The following is a 26,025-nucleotide window of genomic DNA, read 5'->3' as shown; positions in this document are numbered from 1 at the left end:
GGGTGATTTCCAGCATTAACTTCCAGCTGAATCATCCACTGGGGAAAATGGGTTCATGTTTATTTAACAAGTACCATTAAAAAAAGGTTGTAAAAATTGGTTGTGGTGAGTGACCCACTGGCTGAATTACAATCCCAAGGTGAGCATTACCTCTATGAGGCAGAGTCCATGGTACAAAAGCTAGTTAATATTTTTAGATCAAGCAGGTGATATTTGTGTGCAATTATTTGCTTCAGGAAGTAACTTGAACAGGGAAGTCGTCCGACAAAGAGGTTACTTCTGTCCCAGATTATTTGAGTAGATATGAATTGCCTTAAGGAAACAGAGAGCGACATCTCATAAATATGAAACAATTTGCTGCAGTTTAGACAAGGTTAGTGATTACGTGAAATGGAATGTCCTTAAATTGATTGCAATCCTCCATGAACAAAGGAAGAAAACGTCAAGCAACTACATTAAAAATTAGCCAGCACGCAAACTAGGATGAGGGCTTTTTTGCAACCTTTGAATGTAGGAAGAAAGACAGCCATTCATTCGTTTGTTCGTTCATTCATTCATTTCCAGAAACCAAGGACCCCCAAATATTATTATTTATTATTTATTTATTTATCAAGTAGACAACTAGAAAAAGGGGGAGAGCCTTCTCTGTGGGGGGGCGGCCCTCTGGAATCAGCTTCCACCGGAGATTTGTACTTCCCCCACCCTCCTCGCCTTTCGTAAGAGTCTTAAGAGTTGCTTATGTCGCTAGGCTTCGGACGATTAGATCTTAGCCAATGGCCAATGAATGATTGTATAGTTGCTATATGGATGGGGTGATTGATTTTAATATAACTAAGGATTTTAGATAGTTATGTGTTCTGTCTGGGTTCCCCCAGACCTCAACACCAACTGGAAAAAACAGCCAGACACTCTGGTAAAAGCCAAAAGTATTTTATAACTGGAAAAAATAAGCACAGAGGAAAACCTGTTCTTCCCAACAGACAGGATATAATACGGTACAGCAGGGTCTTGATGTCCAGACAATACAGCAAGCTTCTTGCTGGCACACCCCCCCCCCCCCAAGGTTTCAATAGTCAAAGGCACAAACCAGGATTCCAAGACGCCAAAGTTCACAGTCAGGTCCCACGACTCTCAAAGATAAAACTCCACAAGCCAGGAAGGGTGGGTCTGCCTTTTAGCCTTTCCCAAGAGCACCACACTCAAACCCAGCTGTTGCCACTTTAATGCTGAAAGTATTTAGCCAATTGATTCCGTCTCTGAGTAGCTCTTCGTTGTCGCAGATCAATTATGGCTTGTGCACTTTCCTCTAAGGAATCCAGGCTGCTTGCTGGGGAGAGCTCCCCCTGGTGGGACTCTAGCTGTCCTCCCTCTTCTTCAGCCTGGGATTCCTCCTCCTCGTCTGTCTGCACCTCCTGTTCCTCAGCCTCTCCCTCTGAGCTGGAAACCGACAGAAGGTCAGCCGCTCCCGGAGGGGCCTCAGACGGAACCACAACAGTTATGTAGTTTTAATTTAATTGGATTTAAACTTATTGTAACCTACTGTTTTTTATATGTTGTAAGCCGCCCCGAGTCTTTGGAGAGGGGCGGCATGGAAATCCAATTAATAAAATAGAATAAAATAAAATAAAATAAAAGTATGTATTGGTAGTGTACAAAGAAATAACACTGTTTATATACATGATATTGGTACTAATAAGAGAGAAACTTAAGACAGGGATGGTAGACACGCTGGTGCACTTATGCATGCCCCTTACTGACCTATTGGGAATTGGGTGAGATCAACAGTGGATAGTCTTAGGTTTTGGGGGTTTGGTGATGAGTTCCATGCATTAACAACTCGGTTGCTGCAATCATATTTTCTATAGTCGAGTTTGGAGCGGTTTATTTTAATAATAATAATAATAATAATAATAATAATAATAATAATAATAATAATAATTTATTAGATTTGTATGGCACCCCTCTCCGAGGACTCAGGGCTGCTCACAACAATAACAATACAGTACAAATCTAATGTTAAGAAAAGACTAAGTTAAAAAATCATTAAAAACAATCAATGCTACACAATCACACCACACTCAGGTCCTACTAGTCAGAAGGGGGGGGCATTAATCCCCTCATGTCTGGTGACATAAATGGGTCTTCAACATCTTGCAGAAGGTGAGGAGGGTGGGGGGCAATTCGAATCCCCGGGGGGAGTTGATTCCAGAGGGCCGGGGCCACCACAGAGAATGCTCTATTTTGAGTTTGTATCTATTATGTGCTCCTGTATTGCTGTGGTTGAAGCTGAAGTAGTCATTGACAGGAAGGACATTGCAGCAGATGATTTTATGTCCAATGTAGGTTGTGTTTAAGGCAAAGAAGCTCCAAGCTTTCTAAGCCTATGATTTCAGGTCTGAAATTGGGAAAAGGTGATGTAATGGTGGTGGTGGGGAAAGTGATGGAGACTTTGGGGAAAATGATGGAGCCACTTAATAACTGCCATGACTGATAATTGTAATTCTTGGCTGAATTACAGTCCTAAGGTGAGCACTACATGTATGAGGCAGAGGTCACAGTACAAAAGGATCCGCTAGTTAATATTGACTACAGTATTTTATTTTATTTATTTGATTTTTTTAATGCCGCCCTTCTCTTTAGACTCAGGGACTAAAAATAGTAATTAATTGTATGTTAAGTCTACTAGAGGGTTCTCAGAAGAATAATTTGGGGTTGCAACCCAAGCCGAAGCTGCACAAGGATAAATAAAAATGAGATCCAGGCAGCTGTGAGGAAAAAATAAATATTTATTCCTAAAAGCAAAATAGTTTGCCTTTAGGGGCAGCCACCCGACAAATGGGGTACAGCTAGGGGTGGGCTGCTGCCCGGACAGGGGGGAATGCAGAGGGGTAGCAAAAATGGAGCTCCACCCCAGAGCACCCAATTTGCACTGAAAGATGTTGAAAGAAAATGCAGGGTGTCCTGCATAAGCCACACCCACAGTGTGGTAGTAAAAGGTTTGGTAGCCCTTCACTGGCTACAGCACAAACTTTTATAGAGGGAGTTAGTCCAGGCTGTGGAAGTATCTATGTGATGTTTCTAGGGTGACAAATGAGGTGTGTGTGTGTGTGTGTGTGTGTGTGTGTGTGTGTGTGTGAGAGAGAGAGTATGAATGTGTGTGTGTATCTGTATTTTTGTGATGATGCAATTCCTTAATTTAATTAACTCTATTTGGGTTGGCAGACCTTATCCTTTGATATGTGGATTAGTTCCAGGTAATTTTGGGGGGAGTTTGAGGAAGTTTGCTCATTTTAGTTGACTAACTTAGTTTCAGCTTGACCATCAATCATCTATTGGAGACACTGATTCTCAGACATTGTGGATTCTGTTAATATTTTAAAGAAAGATGGAAAGAGTACAAGAATAAAATATATCTGGATATAAAACTTCTCAGAGGTTTAGTAAATCTGTAAGTCTAACTGCTAATGCTATTTCAACTCTGAGGTACATATATTCTTCTTTATAGAGAGAACAAGCAAACAAATCATTAGGTTAAATTGCCTATTTTTAGTCACATCAATTTTGTCGTTCATTGGACTTTCACATGAGCACCTGAAGTATTTCCTTGTTCTGACTAATACATTGTAGTTTGTTTGACGTTTCCTAAGAGAGCTGCACAATACCTGGTTTGAGGAAATTGTTTACTGTGGCATACGTTCAGTGAGGTTGGGCTTGCCAGAGGATTTAATTTATAGCATAGTCATAAAAAGCGCCTCGCCTTTTACTTGTTACGTTCTGGTTCTCCAAGTATCGTGCCCTATTCAGCAATAAACTCCAGGAAGTGAAAGATTCTTATGAAACATCTATCCTGGTAGAACAACTGAATTAAAAACCTACTGAGTAGGAAGAAGAACAGAAGACCAAGTGGGATGCTGGATAAACGTTGATAGATACTGGTGCATTAGTCCTGGTGAGCTTCAGCTTTGTTCAGAAGACAGTGGCACACCTAAACCAGGTGCATCAGTGGATAACTGCTATGCTGAATGGTACTTTATTTGCAGAATAAAAACTTTCCCATATCTGAACTAAAGGAGATTTGAGAAATGCTACAGTGATCAGCTTTTCAACCAATCGGTGTTGCTCTGCCTACAGCTTGAACTGCCACAGGTAAGTGTGTACAGTATTTGTATATACACAGATATATTTGCTATGGATGTATGCAAACTCAGGTGCTGCCGAATAGACTTGACACCTGAAGAGCAGAAGTGCCCTGATTTTTAATTGTTGCAAATTGCTAATGTCTGCCAGCCAGTCAAGAAATATAAAGATATTTCTATTTTTAAAAAATTAAAACACATAAAAGAAAAAGAATCCAAAATGAAGAGGGTCCACTGTTTTAGTAGCGCAGAATAATGAAAAAAGGGTTTTAAAAGTGTCAGTTTGCATTGCTCCTATCAAATTCGTTTTTAAATGACAAGCTCAGCGTCTTAGCCACTGCCCCCTAGAGTGGGGAATGACTAGCACATATGTGTGAAGGAAACCTTTACCTTTATCTACAGCAGGGGTCCCCAACCGCCGGGCCGTGGACCAGTACCGGGCCGTGGGGCATGTTGCACCGGTCCGCAGAGTTAGGAGCTGCTGTGGAGCTGGCGAGTGCCAAGCTGTTCCTGTCTCTTTCCCCTCCCGTTCACTCGGGACCGCTGTTTGCCTCGGGCCGAGAAAACTTTTGCTTGCTTGCTTGCTTCCTTTCCTGTCTTTCTTCCCTCGTCGAAAGTGGTCTATTTCCTCCTCGCAAAGCCCTCGCTCTGCCTGCAGCTCAGACGGAAAGGCTTTGGCATTGTGCAGCTCTTTTTTTGCTAGGCTTTCCCAGGGGCCTGGGTGGGAGCAAAGCCAGGGGTGTGCGTGTGGCCATGAAGCCCCCACCACCAGCTCTGGTAATTTTCTTTTGGAAGGATTCCTTGCTGCAAGAAAATTACCGGACCTGGCAGTGGTGGGCGCTCCAAGCAGGCAGCGATTGCAAAGGAAGGCAACTGTGTCCGTGGAGGCACCTCCCCCACCTCTGGGATTATTTGCTGCAAACCCAGCCGGAGCAGGCGGTGGTGGGGGGGGGTTCCTCTGAAACTGATGGAAGGAACAAAGCAAGCAAGCAAAAGTTTTCTCCCTCAGGTGGTCCGCTTCGGCTGGAGGCAAACAGCGGTCCCGAGTGAACGGGAAGGGAAAGGAAACCATACCCTCCTAGCCTTCCTCCCTCTGTCACCTCGGCTCCCCTGCAAAATTAAAAGGGGGGGAGGAAAGAGAGGCAGTGGAACGATAAGCTACACCCCCATGCTTAATCCCGTCCCCCAACCACACCCCTTTCTGCCCCCACCGGGCCATAGAAAAATTGTCTTGGTGAAACTGGTCCCTGGTGGAAAAAAGGTTGGGGACCACTGATCTACAGAATATAAATTAATGTCTGAGCCCAAAAGGACAAAGGATCTAAACAATGTTGAAATAAGATTTTGAAATTAATTATAATTACAGCTTCCCATGGGGGGACATGCTTTTGTTTTGGATACTCTTAAAAGAAATAAGATACAGTGTTACCTCGATTTTCGCAGGGGATGCGTTCCGACACCGCCCACGAAAACCGAATTTCCGCGAAGTATAGATGCGGAAGTAAATACACTATTTTTGGCTATGAACAGTATCACAAGCCATCCCTTAACATTTTAAACCCCTAAATTGCAATTTCCTATTCCCTTAGCAACCATTTAGATCATTACTCACCATGTTTATTTATTAAAGTTTATTTAAAAAAATATTTATTAAAGGCAGATGAAAGTTTGGCAATGACATATGACGTCATCGGGCAGGAAAAACCGTGGTATAGGGGGAAAACCCGCAAAGTATTTTTTAATTAATATTTTTGAAAAACCGTGGTATAGACTTTTCGTGAAGTTCGAACCCGCGAAAATCGATGGAACACTGTACTTTGAGAGTTGGACACTAGTGAAAATTGGAAGAAATGAAATTCTTTAATTGGTCTTACAATTAAAGAAGAATACTTAAACTTACAAATAAAGAATAAAACAAAAGTATTTTAATATTGGATATACCAATGGATATGTTTTGAACAATGGGCTCAGACATTAATTTATATACTGTAGATCAGTGTTTCCCAACCTTGGCAACTTGAAGATATTTGGACTTCAACTCCCAGAATTCCCCAGCCAGCGTTTGCTGGCTGGGGAATTCTGGGAGTTGAAGTCCAAATATCTTCAAGTTGCCAAGGTTGGGAAAAACTGCTGTAGATAAAGGTTAAGGTTTCCCTCACACATATGTGCTAGTCATTCCCTCACACATATGTGCTAGTCATTCTAGGGGGCAGTGGCTAAGACACTGAGCTTGTCAATTGAAAGGGCAACAGTTAAGCAATTCAAATCCCTAGTACCACATAATGGGGTGAGCTCCCGTTACTTCTCCCAGTTTCTGCCAACCTAGCAGTTCGAAAACACATAAAAAACGCAAGTAGAAAAAAAAATAGATTCTGTTTAAAAGATGTCATGGAAGAGTAACCTGTTTTATTTGTTTCATTTATTGAGACTGATTTGAAAGTGGATTTAAAAATGACAGGATACAAGACACGATACCAAAAGAAATTGCACTGTGCATACAAAAGTACATTGTCTTAATAACCAAAATGGATATACAAATAATTGGAAATTGACCTGGATGATGTAAGTTATTTTCTGTGCTACGGAAAATTATGTAGAAAATTATGTGCTACATACACATTATGATTAAAATAATTAGCAAAAATGCATTTTTATTAATTATTTTAATCATAATGTGTATTTCTGAGCGGGTAATTTCCCATTAAATGTACTCAGGGTGGGAAGGTTAATAAATGGCATTTGCAAAATTCACAGACCTGTGAGTGGCATATGAATTTTTAAATACAGTAGTCCCTCGCTATACCGCGCTTCACCTACTGCGGCTTCACTTCATCGCGGGTTTCTGAGGAAGTCGATCAGCAGATTTAAACAGCCTGCCGAACTCGATCGGCAGGTTTTTAAAAAATATATATATATCTAAAATTGTAAATACTGTATTTAAATACTGTATCTAAAATAAATACTGTGTGGGAAGGGTTTATAAACACTTAAAACAATGAAAACTTACCAAACAATTACAATATAAATACTTAAATAAGTACTATCAGTCGATAAATTCCCCATCGCGGATTTCACCTATCGCAGCCGGGTCTGGAACGTAACACCAGCGATAGGTGAGGGACTACTGTACAAAATTAAATGCATTTATTGAAATATCTACTGTACCAGGCAGCTTTCTCCCAATCTTCATTGCAACAGTCGCTATCTTAAAATATATTAGTGTACTTTTGGAGGGCAATGGTTTGGATAAACAATGTAGTCTTGATTTGTTCCTCATAGTTTGTTCCTTTATTTGTTCCTTATATTTCAGCATCCTTTTTAGACAAGGAATAGATTTCCACTTGCGGCTTACACAGCTGTGTTTACCTTTGTATACAGTTCTTTGATTACCCACTTAACTCAATTATTTTATCTCTTTAAACTTTGAATCTGAAGGCATCAAAGTGAAGCCGGATCTCCGGTAAACCACCTTACAATCCTTGTGTTTTAAAACTGTTGCAAACAATTCTCTGGGGAAGAGATAGGGGAAGTAGAAGAGGAAGAAAGGGAAAATAGAAAGAGCTAAACTCTTGAAGAAGCCCGTGCTTTGGTTTGTGTTAAATAATAAAGGGGCTGCATTAGGCAACAGTGTTTTCTGGTCATATTTTTCCAACGTGGTGCATTGTCTTAAGTTGCCCATCCTTTTCAGTCTGAAAAAAAGCTCCATGGAAGAATCTTGGAACGTAGTTAAATCTCTGAATGCCAGAAAAACTGCAGTCCGCTAAAGAAATTACTTGTGCAGTGAAATGGGACATTCATCCTTGGTAAACTCATATTTCCTTTCAGAATGTCACTGAATTTCTCATCTCAACTTGGTTGTCTTCTTGCAGATGTTTCGCTACTAATATCTTCACTGTTAGAAGGAATGGGGTTTGCTCTCTTTTTTATGTAGTCATTCTTTCTGGGTCGAAGAATTCAGGTGGCTGGACTACCGACGGAGTAGCCATGATAGCACACAGAGGGTCGGTCTCCTCATCGCCAATGTAATGACTATCAAAGAAAGGTTGAATCAAACAAGGTTTATTTCACAAACAGGACAAGGAAGTCAATTCAGTCAAGAAGCAATGGAGTATTGAGAGCTCTATACAATGACAGTTCTCACTATTTATACAATCTAGCCCAGCAACAGGGCAATTTTACAAAGATACATTTTAAGTGCCAAAAGAAGGCAACCAATCAACATGCAATAAACAAATCTGAACTTTTGACTTTTACCCTGTCTGGGTAGGTCACCCAGGCAAATAGCTAACAGAAATTACCAGGCTTAGCCTGATGGAAGAGTCAAATATGTCATCAGCCATCAGTCTCTTTTTTTATTATTTTTTAAAAAAAAGTTTTTATTTACAAATATACAATAAATACATTTAATTACAATTAACAATATAGACATGTCAAATTACAGGGGGAAAAGAAATGCGAGAAATGGGTAATTAGAGATTAAAACAATAATCATGTCAAATTATAGTCTAATCGATATGCATTTGATAATAGACAGAGACAAATTTAAAAAAAATGTTGACAAACGTACAGACATACAGTCTCTTCATGCCCACAAAAGATCTAAGTTCAGCGCACCTCAAATTCCTGTGTCTTTTATCTACCACCAATTTCTTGAACTATTAGTAGTACATATTCTTGTAGAGAGTTTTTCAATAAATCTTTACACCCATTTTAACTATCTGAATCTCCTGGAACTTGACAACTGTCAGAGTTGGTGCAGTGGTGGGTTTCACTTATCTTTGCTACCGGTTTGGGAACAGGAGCACATGCGCAATGTTTCTGCGCATGCACAGAACATCCGTGATTATGTCTGGGTGGGTGAGCAGAGCCTTCCACCACCACTGCTGCCAGTTCACCCGAACGAGGGCAAACCGGTAGAAACCCATCACTGACTTGGTGGGAGTATGGTTTTCTCCAGGGATATCACCTAAAAACCAACCACCTGGGGTCTGCAATTCTGTAATGTCTTTTGCCTAATCTGAAGTAACCATATACCTGTTGTGGTTAGCTCTGGCCCAGCTCCTGCCCCAAGGAATGTGGAGATGGATGTGGGGGAAACATCCACATGCCACAGGCCTGTTTTGCTCCCGATAGAATCTGCCAATGAAGTCTCCTCTGACCAAGGAAGCGTGAGTGACAGGGAAGAGGGGAGTTTGGCAGACAGCCCAGGAGGAGATCAATCTTCCTTATCATCCCTGGATTCTGAACAAGAACTTATGACAGACCCACGCATGCGGAGAGTGATGCGTAGAAGAGAACAACTGAAGGATTATTACAGGAGATAAGTGAGGCCACCTGTGGTTGGGTGGGGCTGCTGTAATTAGTGCTATAGATAAAAAGAGCAGCGTGCTTATTTAGCCTTGTGGAAGTTTCATAGTTTGGTCAAGATCGTGGTTTTGCTGTTTCCCTATTCAAGACTGTGTGTGGACTTTGGAATTGGACTCAATTTCCCAGTTACTGGGTGAGAAATTGGACTGCATTTAACCTGTGCCTTGTGTGTATCAGAAAATCCCTTTGACATTTTAAAAGGGAGTTTTTTCTGCTTTTCTGTTGATAAAGACTTTTGGTTTTCCTTCTATTGTGTGGTGTGTGTCTTTCTGGACTAATTATTCTGTAATTACAGGCGATTGGGACACGCTGGCAGAACATATACCGATAGGCATTCTAAGGGTAGAGGAGCTGAACTCAAATTAATTTTAAAATCCATTTCACCTCTTAAATATATCTCTTTGGAACATAGAATTTAATCAGGATATTTTTTCCCCTTCTCGGTTGGAGCACAATAATATTCTTTAGGCAAAATTATTTTCTTCCTTAAGCAATAAGATTATGACAAAATATCTCTCTAAAAGCTTTGTGAGTACATCAGTTGATGTAACTAGAACATTTCATATACCTTTATGTACTCCGTGTATCTTTAAAGCAAAGGTGAACAAATTACATTCTTTAGTCTCACTTTTGCAGCCCTTGAAACTATCCTCAACCCCTTCCCTCACCACTCCTTTCAAGCCCTGAAATCTGGAAAACCTTTGATCTTGGATGGTGATGTTGCAAAAATATGTGATATGATCAGTGACATACTGATGGTCCCACCTTAATATCTCCTTGGATAGGAGATTCTGCGGGTTGAAATCACTGTGTTAAGACTCAAGTTAATATACCTCCTAAGCAGTGATGGGCTCCTACGGGAACGGTCAGGAACGCAGTTCCGGTAGCAAAATTTGGAGCTCCACCCCAGAGCACCCAATTTGCATTGAAAGATGTTGAAACAAAATGCATAAGCCACACCCACAGTGTGGTAGTAAACATTTTGGTAGCCCATCACTGCTCCTAAGTGATTTCTACTTCCAGATTCTCTTGTCTAAGAGTCACTAAGGACCATCAATATATCACTGATCACATCCTCAAGAGTGTAGCTCAATCTTCCAGACATGTTTCCAATGTTAATATGTACATAAGTGCACTGATGTGCCTATCGTCCCCTGTCCAATCTTCTTTCCTTATCTCTTATATCACACTTTTTCTCTCCTTTCCTCCTACTTCTCTTCTTTCTTACTTTCTATCATTATATATATTACTTAATGTCTATTCTCTTTCATATGTATTGTATATTGGACAAAGAATAAATAAATAAATAAAAACCAAAAGTCTAATACTGTATGACTTTTCATGCAAATCTTGGTTTTTGAGGGTCTTACAGTTCAAAGATATCACAGTTCATTCAAGCAAACACTGATTTAGTGCTGCATCTTAATTCCATAGATTAGTCAGATAATGTGTGAATCCCGGAAGGAAAGAAATTGCCCTTCCTTATTGTATTCTCTAGAGAATGATAAAGAGAAATAGGCATAAAAATGACATAAGACAATGCTTCTCAATCTGTGGCCCACAAATCTGTGAGGGTGGGGGGAGGGCATGATGTCATCCTGGGGAGGGTCCACAAAGGCTTGAAGAAATATAACATTTAAATCTTAAGCTAAGCCTTGGTGGCCCATGGCTATGGTCCGTGGTCAAAAAAGACATTTAAAGGGGGCCCCTGAAGAAAAAGATGAGGAAAAGAAAAAAAGAATTGGAAAAGAAAAAAACCCCTTTCTAAGTTTTGTTTATTCATTAGTTTAAATAGCAGTTAAAACAGAAGTGTTTACCTAGGGGATTTAGGAAAAAAACCAGGAAACTGCAAGGAGAGTACAATAAAACGTATGAAAAACTAGAAAGAGTAAACAATGCCTGGCTGTTCTTTTAATCTGTATGAGATCAGTATAAAATATTTTGCTGTCTGAGATGGTTCAGTGAAAGTCAGGACATCCACAGTATGTCAAGGTTACAGGTAGCATCTGAACTAAATCAGTTTCAAAGTACACCTGAAAGTTCAAATTTATTGCCGCAGCTATCCTGGCACCTACACTGGGAAACCTGAATCTGGGTTTCCCACCCAGGTGAAAGTTCCCATCCCTTATCCCGCACATTGTCCACCCAGATTGTGCCGTTGTGGTAAGTCCTCCTTCCACTTCCACCCAGGTGGGTGGGCATAGGATGGCCTTGAACCACTTGAAAGAATGCTTTGTGGCTGCATATGTTCCCTCATGAAAATCACCCCTCCCAAGTTCCCATAAACATCAGGCTTTCTATACATAGTGTGGCAAGCCATTCATTTATCACCAATGTCAGCACTGGCTTGACACAGTGTTTTCTGTCAGGTTGCGCATTTTACAGTCAAAGCCCCTCTTATAAGCATTGCATAGCCAATATACTTTAAATGGGGTTGGTGCTTCATTTACTTCAGTAAATGTGGAGCCCACGTCCCCAGGGGCAATTTTATTTTTAATGGGGGCAATTGATATCTTGTTTAAACGAAGTTAACGGCCTCTTAGGCTTCCTCTGCGTGAGTAGGAGTTCACTTTTTGAATAGTAATGTTCTGCCGGTGTGTCTCAACTGCCCGTAATTACAGGGTAATTAGTCCAGGAAGACACACACCACACAATAAAAGGAAAACCCAAAAGTTTATAAAAACAGAAAAACAGAAACAGCTCCCTTTTTAAATGTCAAAGGGATTTTCTAGTACACACAAGGCACAGGTTAAATGCAGTCCAATTGCTCACCCAATAACTGGGAAATTGAGTCCAATTCTAAAGTCCAGAGAGTCCACACACACAATCCTGAACAGCAAAAACCACGATCTTGACGAAACAATGAATCAGATAAATTGCCATGAGGCTAAAACACCAGGCTGCACTTTTATCTGTAGCACTAATTACCGCTGCCCCACCCAAACACAGGTGGCCTCACTTTCTCTTGTAATAATCCTTCAGTTGTTGTCTCCTATGCATCGCTCTACGCAAGCGTGGATGTGTCATTAATTCTTGCTCAGAATCCAGTGATGATACAGATGACTGATCTCCTCCTGGGCTGTCTGCCAAACTCCCCTCTTCCCTGTCACTCACACTTCCTTGGTCAGAGGAGACTTCATCGGCAGATTCTATGGGGAGCAAAACAGGCCTGCGGCATGGTGGATGTCTCCCCCACATCCACCTCTACATTCCTTGGGGCAGGAGGTGGACCAGAGCTAATCACAACAAGTAAGAATTATATGTCACCAGAAGGGAGGGCATCAGGATTTTAGAGATGCTTAATTAGGCCATGGCCGAAAAAAGGTTGAGAACCACTGGTTTACATGGTTGAGGCAGCCATGTTGAATTTTTTTAACTGTCGGCTCCTTTGATTCCTGTCATCATAAGTTTAGTAATATTCATATGAATGTGTGTTACGGAGTGGTTAGCATGAAATCCTTAATCCATCAAGAAATTAAGAACAGTCCTTAAACCAATCTTCATTATAGCCCCATAGAAAGTAATACAGACAGTAAATGGGAGAAAGTTGAAGTATCAGTGTATTAAATAATAATGATTTCTGTTTATCAACCAGCAGTAAATGTCCGTGACATTCAAGTTGAGATATTCTGAACATTTTGGAATTGTTCACACATCCACTCTCTCCATATCATATTACATATTGCTTAATTCTACAGCAGTTTATATTCTTCCAAGTCAGCTATTTGGTCTTTTTGTTTCAACAGGTTATCTGGTTTCGTTTCTGCTAAGCTTCGGTATATCTTTCACTACACTGGAATAAAAACATGCGAGCAACAGGTAAGCACTTAGGTGAGATGGGCAGGTTTGAAATACAATGGATAAATGAATGAATGAAACAATCAATCAATCAATCACTCAATGAAATAGAGTGGCTCTGATAGGGAAAGAAAAAAGATTTAAAAGTTTGGTTTGATTCTCACAACTGATCATTGCTATTCACCTTCCACTTTCTGGTGTATTTTAGCAGATGTTTTAGGAGTTAGTCCATAATGTCCCAGATGTGGGCTTCTTAGATAAAGCAGATATTCGTGATTCTATCAGAAAAAAACTTTTGCCAACATGATAACTGACAGATGTTCCCAGTTAGGTCCCACAGAGTCAGCCTTCTCCCGTCAACTAGACAATGTTACTTGGCAGGACCTAGGGGAAGAGCCTTCTCTGTGGGGGGGGCGGCCCTCTGGAATCAGCTCCCTCCAAAGATTTGCAATGCCCCCACCCTCCTCGCCTTCCATAAAAGGTTAAAGACCTATTTATGCCTCCAGGCTTGAAGCCATTAGACCCTAGCTCCTGCCCGATGAGTGTAGTATGTTTTGCTGTGTGAATGGGAATGAAGGATTTTAAATCTTATTAGAGTTTTTTAAAGTTTTTTAGTATATTAATTGTATTTTTTGATATGTCTATGGTATATTGTTTTTGACATATTGTGAGCCACCCCGAGTCTTCGGAGAGGGGTGGCATACAAATCAAAACAAATCAATCAATCAATCAATCAGTCAATAAATGAATGAATGAATGAAACATAGAAACATAGAAGTCTGACGGCAGAAAAAGACCTCATGGTCCATCTAGTCTGCCCTTATACTATTTTCTGTATTTTATCTTACAATGGATATATGTTTATCCCAGGCATGTTTAAATTCAGTTACTGTGGATTTATCTACCACGTCTGCTGGAAGTTTGTTCCAAGGATCTACTACTCTTTCAGTAAAATAATATTTTCTCATGTTGCTTTTGATCTTTCCCCCAACTAACTTCAGATTGTGTCCCCTTGTTCTTGTGTTCACTTTCCTATTAAAAACACTTCCCTCCTGGACCTTATTTATTTAACCCTTTAACATATTTAAATGTTTCAATCATGTCCCCCCTTTTCCTTCTGTCCTCCAGACTATACAGATTGAGTTCATTAAGTCTTTCCTGATACGTTTTATGCTTAAGACCATTCCACCATTCTTGTAGGCCATCTTTGGATGGATGGATGGATGGATGGATGGACGAACGGACGGACGGACGGACAGACGGACAGACAGACAGACAGACAGATAAATAAATCTAACATCAGTATCAAAACACAAAGCAGGAATAGGGAGGGGAAAATTAATTTGCACATACAGTTACAATACAGATTTTCCCTTTTGAAAATAAATATCATGAAAGGGATTTCCATCAATCTAACAATTGGACTGGTCATGCAAAGCTTGGTTGTTTGTTCCATGCATCCCCATGGAGTCATACTTCCATCCTTGACTCCTGTATTCTGTATTCAAGCAAGCCCCAGACTAACTTCTAGGCCAACTAAAGATGTTGCATCTATTTCTTACTGGTTGTGCAATAATAGATGCTCCTGTGGACAAAAGATTGTTTTGTGGCTCAAAGGAGGAGGAGTTTATGTCTCCACAATGGGTAGATATAAATCCTTCTTTAAAGAAGCCACCAGGGGAAGAATATGCCCAGGAGCATCCTGCTTTTTGAATGTTCCTTTTAGTGGCTGCCCATTCATTATGAGGCACTGACTACAGAAGGACAGTTTCTGAGTCCCCAACCAGAGTGTGGGAACTACGGTAACTGGTCTAGCGGCTTTGTAAAGATCTAGGATATTGTCCAACTTCAAAGTTCCTTCTATTTCAGGGTCAGATAAAAGATCTTGGGAAGGAAAAAGCAGGCAGGGGATTTGAGTTACGGTTGTAGGGTTGGCTTAAATTTTCCTCCCATTTTCCCTACCACATTAATTGGATATAGTTGTGTCAGCCTTGTGTGGGTGTCTAAGGCAGGAAATATAAACAGATTCTATATTGTAAGGCTATATTAACAGAACCTCGCAAGCCTGAAAGTGGATCTGCGCCACTTGCCACAACCACATTCCTACTGCAGGCTAATCTGCCTCTTATCTGACCGGCTGTAGTTCCTCCCCATCTCCCAAGGTCACTTCCCCATAACATTGCAGGTTGAGAGTTAATTATTGACCCAAAGGAGCTGTAATTTGCCCTCTCTGGCAGTACTTATTGTAGCCCCTGGTGATATATTGGCCACTATTCTCTCTGTCTAAGCCAGTGGCTTGCCTGCCTGGATGGGCAGATTTGTATTTTAAATCCCCTGGCGGGAACATGAATAGAAAAATAGCATTTCATGTCCTTTTTCCCAACAGGCATCTGATTATTTGTTTAACTTTTAAACTGCAATATACATGGCCTACCTTGTGACACGCAAGAGTAATTAAAACAGAAACTATAAAATATGCAACTCCCAAAGTTGATATCACCTAGCACGGGAATTTGCAACAATACTCACAGTTGGAATAATCAAAGACATGGATTGTCTCCTTAAGTAAATGACCTGGAGAATTCAAATCTAAGTTGATACAAAATTTGCTCTGTAGAAGATTGCAAGATTCAGGCTCTAAAACTAAAACTTTGCTACTGCCTAAAACCATTGTATCTGTCTTTGCTTTTCTCTTTATGAGTTTGCTTCAGCTCGTTCAAGCATACTGTATAAACAAATTCTCAAATACAAACTGAATAAACAAACTCTCACAGCCAACCCACACTCAGTAAAAGACCTTGGAATACTAATATCAAATGACCTAAGTGCTAAAGTCCACTGCAACAATATCGCCAAAAAGACTTCTAGAGTTGTTAACCTGATCCTACGTAGCTTCTGCTCCGGCAATCTCACACTACTCACAAGAGCCTACAAAACTTTTGCCAGACCCATTCTCGAATACAGCTCATCTGTCTGGAACCCATACCACATCTCGGACATCAACACCCTTGAAAACGTCCAAAGATATTTCACCAGAAGAGCCCTTCACTCCTCCACTCAAAACAGAATACCCTACAAAAATAGACTAACAATCCTGGGTCTAGAAAGCTTAGAACTACGGCGCCTAAAACATGATTTAAGTATTGCCCACAAGATCATATGCTGCAACGTCCTACCGGTCAATGACTACTTCAGCTTCAACCACAACAACACAAGAGCACGCAACAGATTCAAACTTAATATTAACCGCTCCAAACTTGACTGTAAAAATTATGACTTTAACAATCGAGTTGTCGAAGCGTGGAACTCATTACCGGACTCAATAGTGTCAACCCCTAACCCCCAACATTTCTCCCTTAGTCTATCCACGATTGACCTCTCCAAGTTCCTAAGAGGCCAGTAAGGGGCGTACATAAGTGCACTAATGCGCCTTTCGTCCCCTGTCCAATTGTCTCTCCTTTATCTCATATATCATATATATTTTCTTCCTTTCATATATTTTCTCTTCTATTTTACATATTATCTTTATATATATTACTTCATGTCTATTCTCTTCCATATGTATTGTGTATTGGACAAAAGAATAAATAAAAAATAAATAAATAAACTGTGTTAAAAAGGGATCCAGAGAATGAACTAAAGAGTCTGATTCTTGGAGACCTTAATATTTTCCCTAGATTAAAGTTTTATAAAGTATATTTTCACTTTCAGAAATTTGTGGCCACTTCTTCTCCTCCTCCTCACTCTCTGTCTTTGTACTAGTTGGCTATGAAAGTCTTTCCAAAACCAGGTAGCTCATCATTGTTAATTTTCCAGGATTTTGTGAGGAAAGTACACAATTTTGTTATTTGAAAACATAAGGATTGAATTCAGCACCAGGGTTTGCCCTAAACTAGCTTTGACTTACCTACTTTTGCCATTCTGACCTCTGTTATTCAAAGGATCGTTCATTTACCATCTTATCATCCTTGTTTATTGGTTGATTCATGAACAGCTGCATAACAACTTGGTGGCTGGTTTTAGATATCATGTCATGCCATAAGCCATGGTTTATAATTCACAAATTCCAAACAAAATCCAGCGAGTTTGTAGAATGTATGAAACTTGACAGAAGTCGAACAAGTCATAAGCCATGGACTGTGTTAACTGTGGGTTGTTGAATGGATTGCATGGAATTGAGATTAGATTGGATTAGATTAGATTAGATTAGATTAGATTAGATTAGATTAGATTAGATTAGATTAGATTAGATTAGATTAGATTAGATTAGATTAGATTAGATTAGATTAGATTAGATTAGATTAGATTAGATTAGATTAGATTAGATTAGATTAGATTAGATTAGATTAGATTAGATTAGATTAGATTAGATTAGATTAGATTAGATTAGATTAGATTAGATTAGATTAGATTAGATTAGATTAGATTTATTGGATTTATATGCCGCCCCTCTCCGCAGACTCGGGGCGGCTCACAACAATGGCAAATACGGTACATAGTAACAAATCTAATATTTAGCAATCTAAATTACAGTTTTAAGTTAAAAAGTCCATAAAAGCAACCCCAATATATATAAAAAACAAGCACACAATCAATCATAGACCAAAACTACATGGGCAAGGGGGAGATGTTTCAATTCCTCCATACTGATGGCAGAGGTGGGTTTTACGGAGTTTATGAAAGGCAAGGAGGGTGGGGGCAATCCTAATCTCTGGGGGGAGCTGGTTCCAGAGGGTCGGAGCCACCACAGAGAAGGCTCTTCCCCTGGGTCCCGCCAGACGACATTGTTTAGTCGACGGGACCCGGAGAAGGCCAACTCTGTGGGACCTAACCGGTCGCTGGGATTTATGCCGCAGAAGGAGGTCCCGGAGATGAGACATAAAAGAATCACACTCAGTGAAGGGCTACTAAATGTTTTACTACCACACTGTGGGTGTGGCTTATGCAGGACGCCCTGCATTTCTTTCAACATATTTCAGTGCAAATTGGGTACTCTGGGGTGGAGCTCCTTTTTCGCTACCCCACTGCGTTCCCCCTCGTCCGGGCAGCAGCCCCCCTACTACTACAGCATTTAGACTTATGTGTCGCTTTATAGTGTTTTACAACCCTCTCTAAGCAGTTTACAGTGTCAACATATTGCCCCCAACAATTTAGGTCCTCATTTTATCCATCTCAGAAGGATGGAAAGCTGAGTCAATCTTGAGCCTGGTGAGATTTGAACTACCAAATTGCAGGCAGCTGGAAGTTAGCAGAAGTAGTACTGCATTCTAACCACTATGCCACCATGGCTCGCCATGGCTACCTGAGATTTTGGATTCTTGCTGCCAGGGTTAGAATAGGCAATATTTAGAAGGGTTTATGATATTTCTTATGAAAAGGAGTAATTCATCCATAGCATGCCAGTTCTAAAAAAATCACACTATCTTTGACTAACCAGAGTGATGATATTGTTGACATTTAGGGTGCAGAGCAAGAATTACTTTTAATGAGTTTAACAACACACCCAGCTTTCTCAATGTATCATGTACCTGACCTTGTCTTCCTTCTGGCCTAGGTGTGCTGAGGATTGTTGTGGTAGTGTTTACCTTAGCTGCAACCTGGCTTTTTGCCAGCACCTACGTGAAGCACTCAAGCATGCATTCAATTGATGTGAAGACATGGCTGAGTAAGTTATAATAAATTATACTTCTTTCATCTCCGCACCTGTCCAACTTTTCTTCTTCTTCTGGCCACTAGGCTCTTCCAGCTTAGCAAATGAAAATGGGGGGGGGGGGAGGAAAATAATCTCTTTTTGTTGTTTTCCATTGTTTCAATGTAAACTGTAGTCTTGGGAAGTACAGTTTGTCTGAATGACATTGTTGGAAGAAATATCCATCTGGTTCATTTCCAAGTTGAGAAATAGATGCTGGAAACATGGAGGCTGATGAGAAAGATGGTTTATTGATGAAGCAGAATCGCATGGTTTTGTGGTTCTGATGCAGTTGACAAAATGGAGTTGAGAGTGAGGGATTTTTATACCTTCTTTGAGCTTTGTATTTGAAATTCCTGCTCCTGTGCAAGAACTTATTTTATTTATTTATTTACTTATTTATTTATTTATTTATTTATTTATTTATTTACTTATTTATTTGTTTATTTGTTTACTTGTTTACTCCTTTACTTACTTACTTACTTGCTATTTATTATTTCAACTTCTAGGCCGCCCTTCTCTGAAGACTCACGGCGGCTTACAACATAATATGTTGGGGTTAAGTAGGGGTCATAGCTGGCTTTATAGGCAGAAAAGGAAACGCAAAGCCTAGGTGTTTCTCTGAGCTTCCATATTTGGTTGAAGTTTGGACTGCTCTGAGATATTGCAATGACTGAAATGCCCTTAGGAGAATAGAGTTAGCTCTGTGCCTTCTGCTAAATCATGGGTAGGGAATGTTGGCTCTTCTACGACTTGTGGACTTCAACTCCCAAACTTCCTGAGCCAATCATGCCAGCTCAGAAATTCTGGGAGCTGAAGTCCACATATCATAGAAGAGCCAACATTTCCTACCCCTGGGCTAAATATATTTATTGGTTGGTTGGTTGGTTGGTTGGTTGGTTGGTTGGTTGGTTGGTTGGTTGGTTGGTTGGTTGGTTGGTTGCTTGGTTGCTTGGTTGCTTGGTTGCTTGGTTGCTTGGTTGCTTGGTTGCTTGGTTGCTTGGTTGCTTGGTTGCTTGGTTGCTTGGTTGCTTGGTTGCTTGGTTGCTTGGTTTATATGTCGCCCCTCTCCGAGGACTTGGAGTGGCTTACAACATATAAAAGGAAACAATGAATACAATAGATAAATCCAGTTAGTTAAAACTAAATACACTAATCTAAAATCCCCAATCAATCATACCCATTCAAACAACAGTCACACATAACATTTGTCGGCCAGGGGGCTAGGGTCTAATGGCCCCACGCCTGACGACATAAATGAGTCTTAAGACTCTTGAGGAAGGCGAGGAGGGTGGGGGCAGTGCAAATCTCTCAGGGGAGCTGATTCCAAAGGGCCGGGGGCCCCACAGAGAAGGCTCTTCCCCTAGGCCCTGCCAAGTGACATTTTCTAGTTGATGGAACCTGGAGAAGGCTGACTCTGTGGGACCTAACCAGTTGTTGAGAGTCGTGAGTGGCATTATGATGTTTGTCCATCATGTTCAAAGAGGACGTTGACATCTAGCAGGTTGTGGGCTGTTTACGATGTATCCACAGGTGGCTTATAAGGCCTAAGTGAGCACAAAATGTTCTGCCTCATTGTCTAGTTGACGGAACCTGGAGAAGGCCAACTCTGTGGCACTTAACCAGTTGCTGGGAAATAGTAGTGGGTTAATCCTATTATGATCTGGATCATATCATGTTCTTAATCCCATCACCTTGGAGCTGAAGGTCTTTTGTTTTGTAGATAGGCTGGCCCAGTCTTTCTTAATGGGCACAAAATATCTGTTGGGAGGGGAGGGGGCTATTAAGAAAGACTGAGTCTGCTTTCTGTCCTTTTTTAAAATATTTCTCCATTACAGAAATACAGTGATACCTCGTCTTACCAACGCCTCTTCATACAAACTTTTCGAGATACAAACCCGGGGTTTAAGATTTTTTTGCCTCTTCTTACAAACTATTTTCACCTTACAAACCCACCGCCGCCACTGGGATGTCCCACCTCCAGACTTCTGTTGCCAGTGAAGCACCCGTTTTTGCACTGCTGGGATTCCCCTGAGGCTCCCCTCCATGGGAAACCCCACCTCCGGACTTCCGTGTTTTAGTGATGCCGCAGGGAAATCCCAGCAGGGGAATCCCAACAGCGCAAAAATGGGTGCTTCGCTCGCAACGGAATTCTGGAGGTGGGATTTCCCAGTGAGTGGAGCCTCAGTGAAATCACAGCATCGCAAAAACAGAGGTCCAGAGGTGGAGTTTCCCATAGAGGGGAGCCTCAGGGGAATCCCAGCAGCACAAAAATGGGCGCTTCGGCTGGCAAAAGGGGTGAATTTTGGGCTTCCACGCATTAATCACTTTTCCATTGATTCCTATGGGAAACATTGTTTCATCTTACAAACTTTTCACCTTAAGAACCTCATCCCGGAACCAATTTAGTTTGTAAGACAAGGTATCACTGTATAACATTCTGCCTTTTTAATATTTCCCAAACTATTTCATTCTTCCGGAGGGAAAGTGTTGCTGACTTTCTACAACATATTAAATTTGTCTCCACATTGGCTACAAAGCAGAATACAGTTCAATCATTTCCCTCTCTGCTCAGAGTTCCCAGAGTTGTATCAATTTGCCATTATTGTGTCTAATGAGAAAGCTACTTGGAGATAAATAAGGTGGTAGAATGCATTTTTTTTCTAAAGCAGGGCTCTCCAAACTTGACCACTTTCAGACTTGTGGACTTCAATTCCCAGAATTCCTCAATGAGCCATGCTGGTTGAGGAATTCCGGAAGTTGTAGTCCACAACTCTTAAAAGTTGCTGAACTTGGAGACTTTTGTTCTGAAGGACTTGTGGCTTCTAAAAAGGACACCTGTTTTCCTTCTCTTTGCTATGAAACAAGATAAGTGGTCTTAATTTACAGAAGTAACCCGTAATCCTTTCCGTGAGATCCTTGGTGCTCTCTGAGCTTGGTTGTATTTCTTTATTGCCCAACTAGATAATAACATTGGTGCTGGAAAGGAAAGAGGTTTGCTCTATTATTTAGGTGAATAAATGAAACAACGGTTATAAAACCACCAAGTTTAGAGAGCACAAACGACCTTATACTTCAATCCTGAGCTATAAATATTTTCTTCTAATGGTGATCCTTTCTCTGCAACAATTGGGGGAAGTCTCTGTTCCATAATGTCCTACCAGTCAATGACTTCTTCAGCTTCAACCGCAACAACACAAGAGCACACAACAGATTCAAACTTAATACGAACCGCTCCAAACTTGACTGTAAAAAATATGATTTCAACAATTGAGTTATCATTACCAGACTCAATTGTGTCAACCCGTAACCCCCAACATTTCTCCCTTAGACTCTCCACGATTGACCTCTCCAGGTTCCTAAGAGGCCAGTAAGGGGCGTACATAAGTGCACTGGTGTGCCTTTCGTCCCCTGTCCAATTGTCTTTCCTTTCTCTCACTTATCATATATATTCTCTTCCTTTCATATATCCTCTCCTCTAAGTTCACTTTACCCTTATATATATTACTACATGTCTATTTTTCTTCCTATGTATTTGTGTATTGGACAAATGAATGAATAAATAAATTAAATAACTATAGTTTCCCAAAATGTTTCCTCGACAGGCCCAACTTTTTTCCCTCCACCAATTCTTTTTTAGCGAATGGGAGGGGCGAAGGGGACTTGTACGGCATCCGATTCACTGCAGAAAATTAATATCTTTGATTCTATCAACAGGAACATTTTCTAGATAATCTCTAGAAGACTATTATGACATACATAGCAATAGCATTTAGACTTATATATCGCTTCACAGTGCTTTACAGCCCTCTCTAAGTGGTTTACAGAGGGTCAGCATATTGCCCCCAACAATCTGGGTCCTCATTTTACTCATCTCGGTAGAATGGAAGTCTGAGTCAATCTTGAGCCCGGTGACATTCAATCTGCCAAACTGCTTGCAGCTGGTGATCAGCAGAAGTAGACTGCAGTCTTACACTCTAACCATTGCGCCACCATGGCTCTATTTGATTTTTTAAAATAATCTTTATTGAGTTTATACATATAAAAATAGAAAAAGAAAAAAGAACAAACGAACAAACAAAAGGAAACAGAAAACAGAGAAATGAACATATAAATATAAACATGTAAAGCATATTCCATTACAGTAGTGTTTCTTTATATGCACATAGACATAGTTAATTACTTATCATCAATTAAGGTTTTCTTTCATTACATGCATATATTTATTTGTTATATAGAATTGGAATACTGTGTTCAGTTCTGGAGACCTCACCTACAAAAAGATATTGACAAAATTTAACGGGTCCAAAGACGGGCTACAAGAATGGTGGAAGGTCTTAAGCATAAAACGTATCAGTAAAGACTTAATGAACTCAATCTGTATAGTCTGGAGGACAGAAGGAAAAGGGGGGACATGATCGAAACATTTAAATATGTTAAAGGGTTAAATAAGATCCAGGAGGGAAGTGTTTTTAATAGGAAAGTGAACACAAGAACAAGGGAGCACAATCTGAGGTTAGTTGGGGGAAAGATCAGAAGCAACATGAGAAAATATTATTTTCCTGAAAGAGTAGTAGATCCTTGGAACAAGTTTCCAGCAGACGTGGTTGGTAAATCCACAGTAACTGAATTTAAACATGCCTGGGATAAACATATATCCATCCCAAGATAAAATACAGGAAATAGTATAAGGGCAGACTAGATGGAGCATGAGGTCTTTTTCTGCCGTCAGTCTTCTATGTTTCTATGTTTCTATAATTTGTCAACAGTACTGTTGACTCTCATAATCAAGCGATCTTATGGTAAGTATTTGTAACTAGTGTGTGGTTTGGAGGTTTATTTTCTTTAGTTCTGTATATTATGTTGTATTCATTTTGCATAGTTGTGAAGAAGGTACGAATTCGTTTTGGGGGGTTTTGTTTTCCATCGATTTATGGTGCAATATTTCTATAGTTTTATTTTGTCTGAGTACGCAAGGGAGGAGTGTCTGGTTTTGCTTTTCCTTTAAAATTTCTACTTGATTTTATGCCTAAGCAAAGCATTAATTACTGAGAGTCAGGTGTAACAACTAAGATTGTTCTGTTGGTTGGTAAATATTACAGCTGTCCCTTCCCTGATTAATCGGTTTATTAACATCATGATTGAATCAGTGAACAACTCTTGACAACCCTGCCCACAAGTTAGCAGGCTGCAAGATCACAAAATCAATATACTCAGATGATGCAGTCGTTATTTCTTGTTCTCCATAGAACTCAAAAAAGCCATTTATCCACAAATGGGAGATTAGTACTTTCCACTCACCTTTCTGATTTAAAGGAAGTGAGCAGCAGCTCACAAAAATGTGTGGCTTTTGATCAAATGTGTTGGTCAAGAAAAGGGCTACTGGACTCCCAGCTTTTTGCCACTGTAAGGTAAAGCAGGTCTTCTCCTACAATTTTGCCAGACTCGTGTTCTTATAGTGCAAGAGCAGGGAAAAAAATCAAGTCTGTCTTTCGTATTTAAGATGTGACTGGGATTGAACATCCCTCTAATAAAAAATAGGAAGGGTTGTCTCTCTCTCTCTCTCTCTCTCTCTCTCTCTCTCTCTCTCTCTCTCTCTCTCTCTCTCTCTCTCTCTTCGTAGCTTCTGCTCTGGCAATCTCACACTACTTACAAGAGCTTACAAAACTTTTGCCAGACCCATCCTCGAATACAGCTCATCCGTTTGGAACCCATATCGCATCTCAGATATTAACACCCTTGAAAATATCCAAAGATACTTCACCAGAAGAGCCCTTCACTCCTCTACCTGAAACAGAATTCCCTGCGAAACTAGACTTACAATCCTGGGTCTTGAAAGCTTAGAAATACGACGCCTTAAACAAGATCTAAGTATTGCCCACAAGATCATATGCTGCAACGTCCTGCCTGTTGGCGACTACTTCAGCTTCAACCACAACAACACAAGAGCACACAACAGATTTAAACTTAATATTAACCGCTCCAAACTTGACTGTAAAAAATATGACTTCAGTAACCGAGTTGTCGAAGCATGGAACTCATTACCGGACACCATACTGTCATCCCCAAACCCCCAACACTTTACCCTTAGATTATCTACGGTTGACCTATCCAGATTCCTAACACTTCAGTAAGGGGCGAGTACAAGTGCAATAGAGTGCCTTCCGTCCCCTGTCCTATTGCTCTCCTATATCTCCTATACCTTTCTTCTATTCCTATATTTCTTCTTCTATTGTTTCATTGATATGTTCTATTACTATATCTTCTTTTCTATTATTTCTTAGATATATTTTACTATGAGTATCTCCTCTATAACCTTCATCATGTATTTTACTATGTTTTTATATATATATACCTACTAAAACCCTCATTGTGTATTGGACAAAATAAATAAAAATAAATAACTAAATAAATACTCTAAACAGAAGACTTTCTTTCTGAAGAAGTTTGCTTGCTTGCTTATTTATTTGTTTGTTTGTTTGTTTGTTTGTTTGTTTGCTTGTTTAAACTTCTATGCCGCCCAATCCCGAAGGACTCAGTGCATCTTACAACAGTATAAATTACAAAAACAATAAAAAGAAGTCAAATATATAATCTAAACTATAAAACCTTAATTAAAAGCCATAATAAACTAACTCATCAATATGCATACATGACATTCATACAATTTGGACATGCTAGTTGTTGAATCAAGGCCCCCAGGTTTGCCCGCAAAGCCAGGTCTTCGTGGCTTTATGGAACCTGTTTTCCATAAAAAAGTACAGACATTGGAGTGGGGGGGAGTTGATTCATATAGTCATAACTTCCACCAGAGCAGAGGAGTGTTGGGTAGAGGGGGAATGTAAATAAGGGTCAACCTGAGAGCAGTTTCATTCACTGAAACATTTATCTCTGAAATTATTTGTCTTGATGTGCGTGTGAGTCTACAGAGAGGGGCGGCGTACAAATCTAATTAATAATAATAATAATAATAATAATAATAATAATAATAATATGTGTGGATCCTAGGATGCTGTTTCTGGCTTCTGCTGGAAT

The 26,025-nt window shown here is 40.2% G+C and overlaps 1 protein-coding gene across 3 annotated transcripts in view; it reads left to right on the top strand.

Moving 5' to 3' along the window:
- Window positions 1-3,602: 3,602 nt before the first annotated feature.
- Window positions 3,603-26,025, top strand: part of FAM3D (FAM3 metabolism regulating signaling molecule D) — a 49,192-nt gene continuing 26,769 nt past the window's right edge. The window contains exons 1-4 of one of the 3 annotated variants that reach the window (XM_070738136.1): window positions 3,603-4,146; window positions 6,564-6,698; window positions 13,250-13,322; window positions 18,856-18,966. In XM_070738136.1, the coding sequence (XP_070594237.1) occupies window positions 13,310-13,322; window positions 18,856-18,966 (124 nt within the window). In that variant the 5' untranslated portion in view covers window positions 3,603-4,146; window positions 6,564-6,698; window positions 13,250-13,309. Of the gene's footprint in view, window positions 4,166-6,563; window positions 6,699-13,201; window positions 13,323-18,855; window positions 18,967-26,025 lie in introns of all 3 variants that reach the window. The other 2 variants (XM_070738135.1, XM_070738138.1) reach the window with 2 other exon arrangements.

The sequence above is a fragment of the Erythrolamprus reginae genome, chromosome 2 (assembly GCF_031021105.1).
Source record: "Erythrolamprus reginae isolate rEryReg1 chromosome 2, rEryReg1.hap1, whole genome shotgun sequence".
Lineage (NCBI taxonomy): Eukaryota > Metazoa > Chordata > Lepidosauria > Squamata > Dipsadidae > Erythrolamprus > Erythrolamprus reginae.
The sequence above is the reverse complement of the archived record's forward strand: the minus strand, read 5'-3'. Positions and strand labels throughout refer to the sequence as shown.